The sequence below is a fragment of the Cheilinus undulatus genome, linkage group 9, assembly GCF_018320785.1.
Source record: "Cheilinus undulatus linkage group 9, ASM1832078v1, whole genome shotgun sequence".
In the NCBI taxonomy this organism is placed as follows: domain Eukaryota; kingdom Metazoa; phylum Chordata; class Actinopteri; order Labriformes; family Labridae; genus Cheilinus; species Cheilinus undulatus.
The window spans coordinates 28159000-28175077 of NC_054873.1; the positions used below are offsets into that span (position 1 = coordinate 28159000).

A 16078-nucleotide genomic window follows, 5' to 3' on the forward strand; every position below is an offset into this window, starting at 1 on the left:
CCAGCCTTGGGCTGCCTTAAAATAAAGCTACTCTCATAACAGATAGGATCATTTAAGCAATTTGACCCTGGAAGAGAATGGTGCATAAACTTAATGTGCTGTGTTTTTCAAACTTAATGATTAGACTAAACTTAATGAATGCATTAGAGAGAAATTTTCAGGGAAAAAGGAATGGGTTAAGTTAACTGGTTAGGTAACACTTGATTTTAGTGGTCCTGATAACTTCATTGACATAATAACTGCCAGAAACTTTTCTATGAATAAGGTGGTGACTACTTTGTAATAAGGTGGCGTTTTACGAAGTCATGACTCAGAAATATGGTAATATTGAGGAAGTATTTACCTAGTTATAAAGTATTGATTATCAAGTAATTTCTTGTAACATTGCAGGACTTCTCTGATAATTGCATGGTATTATATCCTAACCCTACCAGCTAACCAAATCTAACCCCTATCCCTAACCCCTAACCTTACCTAACAGCTTACTCTAACCCCCTAAACATAACCCTTAACCCTAACCACTTAATCCTTAACCTTGGACCTAACCCTAACCCTACCCTAAACCTAACCGCTAACCCTCGCCTCCTTACCTTTTAAATTACTAGGATATTATCCAGGATGGCTTAAATATAGTGGGCCAAAATAAAGAAATGTCCTGGGAAGTATCAAGCAACTTAAATAGAAATTTATGATCCTATTTCTTAGAAATTACTTAGTAAAATTCCTTAAAATTACCAGCAAATCACCAGTGTTACAAGGGTTAGGGTCAGGTTACCACAGAATTGCTACAATATTTTGAGGAATTACTTGATAATAAATACATTATTACAAGCTAAATACTTCCTTTTCCAAGTAATTACATGGCAAAAAGCCAACTTATTACTTGATAATTACACCTCATTCTTGATAAATGACCAGATAAATACCACTTATTACTAAAATAAGTGGTAACCACTAAAAGAAGAACTACCAGGTTTTTCTTCATCTTTATTTCCCCAATATTTATAACTCAATAAGCTACACCAAGGTTCAGGCAGCATCACACCTGGAATCACACTTAAACAATAACTTAATATTATTAAATAATGAATATGATTGGATATGAGAAAACTGTCCTCTGATAGGGAAATAGTCTCAGTCACACCAGGCACACCTTCAGTCCCCTACAATAGAAAAATTAAAACATTAGAAACTGAAGATTTAAATGGAAACAGGCAACACAGTGAAACCACATTATCTGTTAACTTCACATATATTTTAAATGACAGATTACAGTGTATTTTAGACAGGCATGCATACATTTAAAGCATGCACTTAGATTTGTCCAAAGGTAAACTTTTTAAAATTTATTTTGATTTTCTTTGGTATTTGGCAACACAGAGTCCATCTGATCTCCTTTTAAGTCTCTCTGATTTTCCATATTTCCCTCTCAGTGTTTTTGTTTATGATGCATGAATTGTTTGTCTACGCCACTGTCCAGTTGCTCGGTTCTGTCTGCATCCACACAGGAAAGCCTGGCTGCTCATACGGTAACGGCACTGACGTTATATCTGCTGCTCCACACCCCCCCTCCTCCTCCTGCTCTGTCTCTGCTGTCTCCGCACTGCTGGCCTGTATCCGTTGTGTGTCACAGGCAGCATCACAGCAGCAGCAGACATTTGGCGAGGAAAAACAGAGGGACTGCGGACGCATTTACTGCGCTTCTGCTTCGCGTGGACATATTCGGGGGGTTGAAGACAGGATTGTATTTGAATCTCAGCGTTGTGAGCAGTGTTATTGACGATCGTCTCTGCCTTTACACCCCCTCCCTCCCACCTCTCCTGCCTGTGTGGATGGTTGACTGCAGATTTGATGGTGCTGCTGAACAGGCTCGTCTGATTGAAGGCTTGCGGCCAGGGGGGGCATCAGTGGGGCCGCAGAGAGACAGAAAGCTCCGTGGCTGTCCTCTGCCCCGTGTCTGTGAATGGACTGCGCCTCATCCGTGATTTTCTGCAGTCGCTTTGAGTCATTTGTGGAAGAAGATGGCGGACAGGGCTGAGATGTTTTCCCTTTCCACTTTCCATTCCCTCTCTCCCCCTGGATGCAGGTAAGAGCGCGTATGCAGAGCCAAAGAGGAGGGATAACGGGGGCGATGCGCACAGTTTAGGATTAAGGATGCATACAAAACATCTGAAATAAATTCGCTGTGTTTAAAGACTCAATACATCACACAGTCCTACTATAGTTATCGATATTTTGATTAACCTGACAGGCCTGTGACTGCCTTCCTGCGCGCCTGTGTGCCAAACAAGGCCGGTCTCTAATGTTGTGGACGTTATCTTACCATTAGAACAGCTGCTTTTTGAAGCACAGCTCATTATTTTCTATTCAAAAAGAGAATAGAAAGGGAAATTGTCACAAAAGTGGCAAATGATTGAGCTTAAGCAGTCGCGACAGGAACCCGCCTTGCGCATTCTCTGTGTGAGGCCCACGCCCTGTTGAGTCCAGCCCAGGCAAGGGCATGATGCTGAACAATGATTTACGGAAGTACTCCTTATACTGATCCCGTTTGAAACGCCTCTAAAGTGACCTCTGCCACACAAACGATGACAAATCTGCCTTCGTTTTCACCTCACCAAAACACGATAGTGAGTGGGAGATCATTAGCTCATGCTGTAATGTCAGACTGGTACAGTCAGAATGATTGTAAGTGGTTGTCTTTGTTTTTGGATGTTACTCAGGCTTGGCAGGATAGGAAACTTTGGTGCAATTTGGTGGAACAGTGTGGACATTTGCTATTGCCTGAAACCAAATAGGAATATGCTTATATGCACTTTCTTGGGTTTGTAAGGAAGCTGATATTTATCTGCTGTTGCAGTAAGGCCTCTTCTCCTCTAGAAAATTAGAAAACTTTTTTATTTATGAGGCCACTCAACAAAAAATACACCACGCAATGTGATTATGCTTCTTGCAAATAGTCAGCAAGTTTATCATAATGAAATAAATTGAGAAAAGAGAAAACGTGGCAGATGAGAATAGTATTTCATTGTTCTGTGCCTGCCTCCACATGTTCTTTTAAAATGCAATCACATTAGCACACCAGCCCCCAGAGGACTCTATATCCCAACATGCACTCATGTAGGATTTAGTTACACACTGTAGCTTCATCTCATGGACAGATCAATAAAGGAGAGTTTTTGCTTGACTGCCATTGACCTCAGTCCTAAGCACAGAGAGGATTTTTGGTCTTTATATCAATAGTTTAATTTTGCAGCATTGCAAACAGCTTGATCAGCTTAACTGAATCAGACTTCCAATCTACTGGCACTGATCCATTTGTTACTAACGTCTTCATTGAGTATGGTCTACAGACACATGTTTAGTAAACTGTGCAGCACATTGGATTGTGGAATACAAAAGAATTAGATGCAGTGGGACGTATAAAGATGAGACACTTTTGTTGTTTAAATCCAAATGTTTGCGTTATTGTGCTATCTCTGCATTGTTTTCTCACCACCCCATTTGTGTTTCCCCCATTGTTTTCTCTGTTTTGGTGCCTGACAGGATGAAACCACTGATGGTGTGACGGTGTGTGTGGTTCAGTAATCTCACTTACATAACCCTAACACTGCTTCCAGCAGGACACATAATCCGTAAAAGAGCCCGTCTTTGTCCAGAAATTTATGACTGTGATTTCCCCGACATTGAGGGAACACTCTCTCCACCGAAAATAAAAAACCCTTAAAGATGAACCTGTGCAGAGAACATATGGTGCAGTCACTGCTCTGTAGCTTGGACAGTGTGAGTTTATGTCACTCACCATGGACTGAGAAACATGGCCTCTTAAACCATATGAGGATACTATTGTCTGATTCACTAAAGCTGTAAATAGTTATCTTATTTTAGGCCTGTACCTGTACATTTGGGTAATTAACTTTTTGTTCTACAGATTAATTTTACTGATATTTGTTACTTTAAACAGAAGAAAAGAAAAAAAATGATAAAACTGGTTGAAACAATTATCTGTTAATCAATCCCCTGATGGACACTAAGTGAATTGCCCTTTTTAAGGACATGGATAATTATTATGTGATGTTTTAAGCAAAAATAGCTGTTAAATTCATTGATCCAGCTTCTTGAATGTGAACTATTTCTGCTTTTTATTGTATTTTTTAGAGAAGAAATTCAACATTCTGACAGTTTGAACCACTGATTAGACAAAACAGAACAACAGGAGACATTTCTTTAGGCTCTTAAAAAGTGCAATGATCATTTTTTGTATTGCACACTCATATTCAATATTCAACATCTGTTTGTAGAAAATTAATATTTTAAAACTATAACATTGGCAGCAGTTATCTGTATTTTCCCCTTTCTACTCATGAATCTGATTTGTTTTGCTGTCAGCGTTCCACTTCTGCCCCGACTCTTTGAAGGCTGATTAGGAGAGGGATGGAGGAAAGTAAAGGGTGTGGGGTATGGTAACCATGGTGTAAGAGGCTTAAATCAAATACAAATTCATATGAGTTCGAGTGGTCTATCTCTGCCTCCCTGCTGCCGCCTCTCTTTTTTCCAGTTCTCAATTTTTGTCGCTCTCAAAGAACAAGCAACACTTGCCATGGTTTCATACGTGAGTTGTTGCAGTGGCTGTTGATTTTTTTTTAACAGCTAAATGTGTCATATTTACGCAGTACGTGATATTTGTGTCCCATTAGTATGATGCCAGTGAGTGTATGCCATGTCTCAACAACACTGGCTTCAAATCTGATGATTTCATTAATCCAAATCCAGTCTAATCGACATGAAATCATCTGCTATGAGCGAACCGATGCATCATCTCAGCCTTTGGTCCAGAAATGGTGTGATCTCCAGGCTCTGATCTGACAAAGACAACAGAGGAAGAGAGCTTCATTAGGTTAAATGCATGACTCATACGTGTGTGTGTGTGTGTGTGTGTGTGTGGATGCGTGCATGAGGATCAGCCAATGTGTGTCTCTGCATTACTGGTGACTGACAGTGGAAGAAAAGCCTGGAAAATTGATCTTCTTAATGAGCCAGGAGCAACCACATCAAATGTCCTTGGCTTTTGAAGGCGATGATGTCACAGTGAAGCAGGTGTTGATGGTTAAAAGGGAACTAAATGGCAGCAGAGCTGAAACTGCACATCAACCCTTTGCATCAGTAGCTATTTATACATTGTTGTTGTGATTAGAGTGTCTTTCTTGTTTCTTGCCTGGGTTTTTATTTTTGTCCTCTTTCATTGTTTCCACTGCAGACCTCTGCTATCCTGCTTTTAAGTAAGCTGTCTATTTTTAAAAAGTAATGACTTTCCAATACTTATTTTCAAGTCTAAGGTTGCATCTTCAGTCTTCTGACTGTCTAAAAGTCAAAAAGCAACGTATAAATGTTATTACTAAAGAATAAGTCAGGGATTAATTAAAATATCAAACATCACATCTTAGAAACAGGAACGGTCAAACTGGTAGAAAAAACAACATGATTTAACGATTACTAGAATTTGTTGTTGCCTTTGCTGTAACATAACAAAACAATTTATTAAACTCTGAGCAAACTTGGCACAAGATGGTTGTATGATACCTACTGTGGAGTTCAATCAATGTTATTAGCACGTAAAGTTTAAGAAAAATTTACCAAGGAGCCAAGTGACATATCGTATCGTACTGTATTGTATTGTTATATGGCATACCAAGGCGTATCGCACTGTATCATACTGTAACGCACCCTACCGTACCATACTAGGGATGTTCCTATGCGTGTATTTCCTCATTTGGCTAAATGTTCATTTAAATTGTGTTTAACTGACTAATCTAAAGAGAAGGAAATACTTAGAAAACGTACACATTAGCAGCTAGCTCCACCAGCCTTCATTCCTCTTTGCATATTAATATGGTGCTTTGATATGTGGCCTTTTACCTTCAGTTGAGTCGTTCTATGTTAGTTCAAACCTCGACAGTCTATATGCCATTTTATTCCCAGGGTAATGGGTAATGTACAGTGAGTATTTCTTGAATTGCACTTTCTAAATGGTTTCATATATGTTGTATCATATTATGTTACAATGTTTTGTGTTTTATTGTATAAAATCATGTTGCATGGTATCATATCTTACCGAATCTCTTGTATTGTATTGTATGATGTCAGATCTTATCATATTGCATCCTGCGTGTCGTATCATATCCTGTTTTATCATATTGTGTCATACTGTACTGTCTGCATGTTTAATATTGTGTTATTTCATGCTGTGTTGTATCCTATTGTACTGATCTTCTTGTATTGTGTCATTTTGTATCTAGGAATGCACGATATTATCAGCATAAAATCACTTAGGGCTGGGTATTTCCCATAGCCTCACAATACAGTACGTATCACGATATAGAGGTCAATACTTGCACACGTTGATTTAGAATAATTAAAATGTCTAAATAAACATGTCCTACTCAGAATTCATTACAAGCTCTGTTCTTTATTAAAGGCAATAACAGAAAAGATGTAGTTTTAAGGATCCTACACTTTGAATATTTAGATTAACATTCTCAGATATATATATATATATATATAAGTAAATTTAAAATAGTGTGATTATAAATAATCACTTAGTTATGGGAGACTGGGGATTCAAATCACAGTTAAGGCACATTAAGCGGCCAGTGTGGGCCCTTAGGCAAGGTCCTTAATACCAGAAACTCCTGTCCCAGATATACATCGCTTTGGATAAAAACATCTACTAAATGACATTGTAACAATTGTAAATTGCCCCCTTTGTTGTCTCTACTGCTGTTGTTTTTCATACTTGACATTCTGGTTTTGCTTTACTTTAAGCCCAACTGCATTTGTTAGAATGATTTTTTGCTTTACTTCTGCTTTGTAACAATCCTTAAAGGGGACATATTATGCAAAAATCACTTTTTCAGGCTTTTCTAGCATAAACATGTGCCCCTGGCCTGTCCAAAATCCTCTTAAGTACCAAAAAAATTAATTTCCTCTCCCTTTTCTTTTCTCCACCTTTCAGAAAATGTGTGTTAAAACAAGCGGTTTTCAGATTTTACACCTAGTGACCTCACATGGGGTGTAATCACCTGCCCCCAGGTTTGGTTGGCCCTCCCCCACTTGGGGAGTTCCACCCTCCTCTACTGATCCTCTAAGCTACCAGCTGAGATGCTGGATAGCTCAGTGGGTTACCCTGCTGACTATGGTCTGGGAGATTGTTGATTCAAATCCCAGTCAGGTCCTAAACTTGGGTTAAAAGTGTCTGTAACATCAGGAGTGCTGAGGGAGAGTCAGACAGCTAATTACCATTTAAAGCCACAGACACAGAAACAGCTTGTTCTGAGAAGGGCTGAAACAGAGGGGTTTTAGACATGCAAAAATCCAATACTGGAATTTTTTTTTTTTAGCAATAAACTTCACAGGCATGTTTTAGGAACCCCTGAGAACAATATAAATCTTGTCTTAAAAGGGTAAAATATGTCACCTTTAAGCAGCTGTCTGAAGCCTTCAGCAATACTGTTTTTCTCATGTCTTTACAAATAAAGAATTAAATAATACAGCGTATGTAGGATCTTATTCATCTTAGAAGTTGAGGGAAATTTTGTCTTTACAGTGTCATTTAGTGTCGGTTGAGGTGAACCAGATTGGCCTGATGAGCCTAGCAGTTGTTGCTAAGTGCAAATTAGCCTGGTGTCTTGTATTTCTGAAGAATGGTGTTGCTGCAGTATTTTACCTTGTTCATTGCACACTGCAAGACTGATATCAAACTCCTCACTTTACGGTTTTAAACCTAAAATAATCCCGTATCTTTACTTTTAGTGCTTCTGGTAGTAGACACTACACTCGTGTTACTGGTGTGAGTCCCAACTTGATTTGAAATGTGAGCTGTGTGCTGCATCATGCAGTTGGGCGTCTGCTGCCATCTGTTGGCTTTTATGTTAATTGCACCATAGAGGATTTTTTTTAGCATAGGCCTAATATCAGTATCAGTAAATATTAGCTTAAAGATTATTATCATTATCTGCAGATCTGAACCTTTTTGCTGATATTTACAGCAGATATTGCCTGATATTGCAGAACGTCTATGTTTGAAAAGATTACATCTATCTTTTATGGTGAAATCAACTGTTTTAATCTTTTTTATTTCTATTTATTAATCTAATTAACTATGACAATAAGAGGATGGTGTTGTCAAGATATCCACTGAAATTTAAAAATGATAATTTCCGTAAATCAACAAATATCCAATAGCGTGCATTATATAATGTTTCACATATTTTCAACCATTACAGCTCATTTCATATACAAAATACATAATTGTCCCAAATTAAAAAAATAAGAAATTATTTATTCTCTATTTTATCTTGTCAGAGTTTATTCATAGTAGCAGTACTGCTGTTAACTTGGGTTGGCTGAATCCTTTTTTCCATCTTTCGTAATGCACCTCCTTGTTTTTGTAGCAATAAACTTCACTCTGATTCTAATTCTTAGTAAAGAGTCTGTGTACATACAGCAAGCAGAGCTGAGAATTTGCTGTCTGATGATTTCTAGTGTGGAAACAGTATGAGATATTGCATTTATCTAAAAGTGTTAGAATAAATGTGGGCTCAGGTGATTGTTCAAACTTGAGAAGGAAAATAGAAAATGAAAAGAAGCAGAGAGATCTGAAGGCACACAGAAATGGTATCAAAACGTGAGCTGTGGCAGAAGATCTGGGTGTGACAGTGCTGCAACACGACCAGCATCAGTGAGTGGTGAATTTGTGCTGACTTGTTTCCTCGGGGTAAGATGCTTTTTTTTTTCTTTTGCTCAGCATGTCAAAACTCAGAAAAGACTGAGGAGGATGTGATGCAGAGCTCCTTTTTCCTGCACACATTTGGAGATTAGTATGATGAGGACTCCACATTTCAGCCTTAAATGTTCTGCTTCTGTCCCTGTGAGCTAAATGTGAGGGGCTTCACAGAGCAGTGTTGGAAAAGGAGTGAGGGGTACACAACATGGTGTGACAGGGACTGCATGCTCACTTAAATGCTGTTGAAACACTCTGCAGCGGTGGCTGCCTCATGCTGTGGGATGTAGATTCTGACAACTAAAAATGATAAATGAGCTTATCAGTGCAGAAAACCCCCCAAAAGTAAAGAAGGACTGAGAAACTGGAGCTGAAAGGTTGAGGATGAGATGATGAACTATGTCCTTGTATTGGGAGTAAACCTGTGTTTTTTACTCTTCACACATGTCACTGGTTTGGACATATTTCAGTAATGGCAGCTTTTCACTGACATACATTTTGCTTTGGTTTTGCAGTTTGGGGGAAATGGGGCCACACTGTTGTGATGTGTATTGCTGAAACAGAGAACTCTGGGAGCATGAGCACACAAACAAAATGGAGGCAGGAAATGGAGGAGAATGGGAAGTATTAGATGCAGAAAGGAAAAAGGGGATTTGTGAAAATGAAATAGTACAGAGCCTGTTTCAAAACTGGGAAAATGATTAAAATTGTCTTTAAGGTATTTATTTTTTAAGATTTTTTGAGGGGCTTTTGTTGCCTTTATTTTAGAGAGAGAAGAGTTGTTAGAGTTGGAAACAAGGATGAAAGAATAAGGGGCCACAGGCCAGTCTTGAACCTGGGCTGCCTGTGAAGATGGGGTACAACCTAGCCACTAGGCCATCTGCTCCTCTAGGAAGTATTTTTTCCAAATGGCATGCTAGCCCTTAGATTACGTTAAGAAATCAAAACTATAATTGGATTTGATACTTATATGTTTAAAGCCCAGACCATTAAACTATGTGAAGCATCTTCACCCTGCACTGAGAAAGACTCTATATCAGATCTGCTGCTGCTTCTCTAAACATAAGCAATCACTTTTGCCATTAACCAAAAAAGACATATACGATGCAGAATTCTTTGCATTTCAGTGTTTTCCCCTGTTAAAGTGGCCTCTCTGGCCAGTGGCCACTATGGTAGTGTGGTGGTGACAGCTGCCTTGGATACAAGGCACATGGGGTGTTTTTCCATTATGATTCACACACCCACTCACAGCTACACACACAAACACAGCTTCCCTCAAGACAGTATTGGTTGAAGAGCTCATTAGGTTTGGCGTAGACACTGTTTTAATTATTTTCCTGGATAGGAAGTTGGTTTTGGTGGTTTTTCTGTTGATGTGCACATCCTCACAGAAGTCTCTTTATGTCTGTGCACTTACATTATAATAAACCACAATGACATAAGCCAATGCTTTGTCCTTGGCCATTTCAAAGGCTTAAGTTTGACAAATTTTGTCTTTGTTAATGTTGTCTTTTCTTTTAGAGACATAGAAGACCATGTTTGGACTTGAAGAAGGGTTTTGAAACAGTACAGTCAGTGTGAATGGGTTGTGGATTGGCTGTCTAATGCACAACTTTGCCATCATGTTTCCCACAGAATACGATTGCATTTTGGGTAATAGCTGGGTGACTTTTGTCAAACTAAAACAAAGCTAAGCTAGTGTGTGAAATGTAGAAATGCTGACACTCATGGAAGAGAAGATACAGATGAACCAACAAACCAAGACAAAAAAATCACAGCCAGTTTTGTTTTGATTGTTTCTTTTACTCTTTCTATTTAAATCAGGAACACTCTTGTCATACATTTAACCAGGGTGCGAATTGTTGAAAAAACCAGAGGGGAGGACATGTTCAAAAACAAACAAACAAACAAAAAATGCATCTTGCAACTGGCCTTTAATCTATAGCCAGGCATACAAGGCCAGGCCTTCAAGCCAGTTCTCACCTGGTTTTTGAATTTGCAGCGCGTAATTTGTGAGGACACAATGGCCAACAATTAATTTTGCTCAACATTGAAATAAAAAAGAAATTATAACATTTACGTAGTTTTTGCCTGATAAATTCCAAAGACTCTGGGTTTTTGCATATTGATGGCACACCAAGTTTATCAGAAATTAGGATGACACACACAGTTAAACAGCAGAAGGTCCATGTGCCTCAAATGATTGTTTTCTCGCCTATGTGTCCTCCTGTTTACTGCGTAATGCATGCATGGGCTCGCTCACTTTTCCTCTCTTTATCCCTCCCCCACTCTCTCTCAACTGCTGACATTGTGATTTTTCAATCGGTCTGAAAGATGAAAAACTGCTCTCTTTAGATAGGGTATGATCTTGCTGCTGCAGCTGTTTAGGGGTCAGAAATTGGATTTTTCATGCAGTGTTTCATTTTACCAGCTCAAGACTTTACTGGACTTGATGGTGGTTTTGAAGAGAGGTAAACTTCTGATCTGGTGATGCTGCTTCACACTGAGTTTCAGAAGAGATTGATGTTCTATCAGTCCAGGTTAAACAGCACGCACCTGCCCAATCGCTAGTTAGCACATGCAACTGTGGGGTTTTAACCATCAGGATTCCCACAAACATTCACTGTAACAATAAATCTAAAAACTTCTCTCTTCGCTTCAGAAGTCCTCCTTCCTTTAGTAATGTCCTTTTTGTGCTTGCATGTAAATAATGGGCTCTATGCACGGCAGGGGGTGGCGTACTTCCGGTGGAAAATGAGGCCGCTTCACAACTTCCGCCTTACGATACGTGCTACGCCAAAACGGAATCTAAACCCTCCTATACTGCCTTAATTTGTCTGTTTTGTTGGTTTTTTGTTTCGATTGTTGTTTGTGTTTACTCTATCATCATTGCTTGGCATCCAAACATGCTAAAATGATGTTTCAAAAACAGGTTTAAAGCACCTCTGGACATCGTTGCTGCATGCTGCAATGTGCATCTTCAGCTAAATTAACTCGTCATTGACAGTCAGCTGAGGTAACTCATGCAAACAGCAAATAAACCGCAACAAATTTGCCATCATACGCCTTTCTCTTCTCCCGACTGGAAGTGTGGGAGCGGTCTAATACCAAATGTGGAAGCAGGTCATGCATAGAGCCCATTGTGGTCGTTGTGACATGCTGCTGTATCAGCTAAGTTTGCAAACAAACTACCGGTAAGTTTGTGTCAGTAAACCGGGCTGTCATTGGCTCATGAGAGCTGAGTCGGGAGGCGGGGATTGGATGAGGCTGGAAGTGCTGATTGATTGACATGTCTGTCACTCACTCGTTGTGCTTACAAGAGGCAGACTGTACCAAGTGGGGAGAGCTGTAATAAGTTACTATGTATAATTTCACAATCAAAATATGCCCATGCCGCTGCGCTGCAATGTGCAACTGCAGATGCACCAGCGGTACGTATGCGTGCCCATGGCCCAGCATTCAGTTGGAGCAGAGGCAGGGATAAAACGTATCCCCCTCAGGGGGATGAAAATTTTTCTTCAGGGGGGATAGCAGCACCAGAAGGGGAAATCCCCCCCATCAATTCGCACCCTGCATTTAACCATTATTTTGCAAAATAGATGTATAGTTTTACTTTGCAGAGAAGGCTCTGCTCAAAAGGATAGGTACATTAATGACAATGCGTATTAAATATAATAAAATTAGTTCAAAAGTGATAATCCGTAGTAGCATGAATCGGAATGAGGGTACAACCAGCTTTATGCTTTAAATGAGGAGGCTGGGGTGGTGGGGGTTTAGCTTTGCCAGCTGCTTGTAATGCAAGCAGGGATTAATGAGAAGTACTTCATATTTAAAGGCCGCTGTATTGAAAGAAAGAGATGTGATTGGCTGTGGAAGCTGGGAGACGACAATTGGGATCAGCTGGCTGTCAGCTTATCATGGCTGGGTTCATGACTACTTTGTCCTACATGAACAAATGCTAAGATTAATAAATAGTATAGTAGTTACTAGATTTCCACTTATTTAGCAAGCTGGAAATCTGTTTGTATGACACATCATAAAGCAAACCATTTTATTTTTGTTTTTAAAAAGGCAGCAATAGCATAAACACAGCCAAGAAGGTTAGCTCCCTGACAGGATTAGCTGAGGAAATGTTAGTTAGCAGCTCAAAACTTTAACTCAAAGGATCAAAAACCCCTAATAACAAATAGCTTCCATCCATAAAAGCATTTTAAAGGGTGAGTGAAATGAATCAACCTCAACCTCTATGGTGTGAAGTTGGGCATTTTAGGACAGAGCCTAAAGGAGATTAGCTCTTGTTTGAAGCTGGCCTCTAGGGGTTGTCTGAGGAACTGCAGTTATCAACACCTGTGTTTTGAATTAGCATTAAATGTGACACTTGGTCAGTTCATTATTATCTTGTAATTAATGTAAACTTTTTATAGCAAATATCCTGTAACCAGATGACAGGTTACTCTGACATCAGTATAATAAGGCAACGCTGATGTGCAATTAATTTTGATCAAGATCTAAACAGCCTGTTTTACCTAATAAAAATCATCATTAATCTTTATTCTAGTACATTGAATTGGCACGCACAGTATACTTACACAATATTGACCAAACAAGCACTCAAAACTACAGAGTACAAATACATGCATAAGAAGAGCGATCTCAATGTTTGAACCTTTCACTCAGTTGTAAGAGGTTTAATTAAATGCCATTTTGTGCCCAATAATTATAGGACATTTAAAATGGCCAGTAGTTGTGGGAAGTAATTAGACACACATGGGTTGAAGCAACACACACAAGCTGAAGGTTAATTATTGGGGGGGCGGAGAGAGGGGCGACTTTGATGTCCACAGCTTAAGACTAATAATGTCACAACAGTGAGAACTCATTTAGGAAGATAACTTGCACTGAAAAAGTAGTTTTATTCTCATTTACATTCAGTTTTCTGTGCATATTTAATCGTTTTGATGCAGTACGTATATAAGTAGATAACAATGGACATCTATAAGAATGTTATGTAATTCATACATGGAGATCAAAAGGACAAATAGAAAATTAGAATCTTGGCTGCATGAACATTTTGTGACTAGTAAATGCAAACTGTATTGCAGGTTAAGGACTAGGTTGTATGTTTTGGATTATTATTAATGGCTACTTCCATTCTTACCGCTCGTGAGAGTTTCTGTTCTACTCTTCCTCACTGCTGGGCTTTAACGCCTGCATGGTGTCATTTAGTCAGTTTGGATGTTTAAAGGGAAAAATGGACTGGCAGCAATGAGAGCACCTGTCAGCCTTTTGATCACTGACCTGGAATCTGCAGCCCCAACACATGCCATTAATCCTGGGACACAAAAAGGATAAAGATCTGATGTATTTGAATTTTCACCACCCAGATTTATTTCAATTAGACTTGAAGGACGATGACTATACCTGTGTGATGTGTGCTTTTTAAGAATTTTGACCATCCTTTGAATTTTGAGCCCTCCAGTCTGGTTATCTGCAGCTAAAATAGTCACAAAAGATGGTTTAATCCACTTTTATAGAAATGTTGAACTATGCAGTATATTATTACAGCTCTCTGTATATGAGCCCAATTCACCTGGCTGTATGAGTTCAAAGTTGTTGGAAACAACAGCTACCAACCAGATCAACCTCTGTTCCTCTTGTCCTTGCAGTCATCCATTTGCTTCCTGCAAAAATTCAAAATAAATTACATGATCATGTTAATTATGCTGCCTAAAACCCAATATGACCTTGTTGCTGTTCCCAGCCCTGTTTATCTAGGCAGAGGGTTCAGTGTTAGTTTGTTTTTTGTTAGAAGTATAGAAATGTGATACTGTATTTGGTAGAAATGTGCAAGTTTTAAACTGAAAAGTAAGGAGAAATATGTTGTGTCTTTCTCAGACAGTTGTGTCTCTTCCAGCTGAGATGTTTGGATTTGATTTGACATACACAGGATTTCATAAAACTTGCAGATACAGTATCTTGGACCCAGAATAAAAAGGCAAAATGTGTTTTGCTGTTAGCTACCTGGATCATCCATTACAGTGGCAATTTTGTTCCTATCCCTCTTTGTCAGTTTAATTGTGGTATGTTGGAAAGGACACTTTGTATAGACACTGGTGTTGTTGCAACATATCATGAAATTGGCCCTCCTTTTCTGACAGCCACCTGACGCCATGCTTCACCTTTCCTACCATTGCCATTGCTGTTTTTGTTTCCTTCTTCAATGAGCTTGCTTCCCGATGGACTTTTGCTCAATTTCACTTGACAGTCCACAGAATGTGTGCTCCTCAGAGCTCTCCTCACACAAAGGGATCCCTGATCATAAATACTGATTTCAATTCCAGGCAGCCCTGATGGTTTTCCAAGCAGATTGTAGAGGGTAAAGTCACTCATAACACAACTCAAACCACAGGAAAACCTGGCAGGATAGTCCTTAAACTGTCAGATATCAGATAGGTTTCCTGACTTTGCTTGGAAGGGGGCAATCAGACCCCAAAATCAGTTACTGCCCAATTACTGCCAAACCAGGCCAAACCAGCAACCAGTGCAATGAGGACTGAAGGCTTCATGCGTGTGAGATCTGCTCAACCAAACTAGCTAACTTACTTAATTACATGAATCATTCATTTAACTAGCACAGTTACTGAAGCTTCATAAAGGTTAAAATGCCTGAAAAGTGAACCTATGAAGAGGCTTCAACTCCAAATCTTGTCTATTTAGAGCATGTAATTTTTCAAACCAAGACGACAAACAGCCCAGGTGTTTGTCCGTCGGATAAGATCCTCACCTGTAAATATGCTCATAAGAAAGTGACAGGTGAGATATTTTGCTGTGTAAATCTTGCTGGTTGCACTTGCTCAAGGCTTAAGCGTTACAGTACACTGAGTCCATCAACAGGTTAGCAGAGTCTGCTGAATGGCAGCTGGAGGCCTGTAGGGGGTGTTTCAGTGTAGGAGGTCTGAGGAAGACACCGATAGGTGGGAAAAGAAAAAGGGTAAAGCAATTAGATTAAGCAGAGTCATCTGTCAGTTAACCTTTATCATAATTTTGTGCACAGTATTTAAGTATTACATCAGAGTAAGAATGACTTCATCTACATGTTGGCAGAGCTTCTCTGCTGGTTCTCACTCCATTAGTCTTACAATTCCTGGCAGCAGTTGTTGCACAGCTACAGTGCCATCATTTATAAACCATTCAAAAAAAAAAAAATCTAGTTGTCTTTCCTACTTGTTCTCTCTTTTTCAATACACTATTCTGCTCTCTGATCAAGCGTGACTTTATCACCACCTGCTTAACATTGTGTAA

General features: G+C 39.3%; 1 protein-coding gene across 1 annotated transcript in view; it reads left to right on the forward strand.

Annotated features, from left to right (window-relative positions):
* The first annotated feature begins 1632 nt into the window (after window positions 1–1632).
* mapk8ip2 (mitogen-activated protein kinase 8 interacting protein 2) overlaps window positions 1633–16078 on the forward strand; it is a 38204-nt gene continuing 23758 nt past the window's right edge. The window contains exon 1 of the mRNA XM_041795569.1: window positions 1633–2086. Within this exon, the coding sequence (XP_041651503.1) occupies window positions 2022–2086 (65 nt within the window). The 5' untranslated portion in view covers window positions 1633–2021. The remainder of the gene's footprint in view (window positions 2087–16078) is intronic.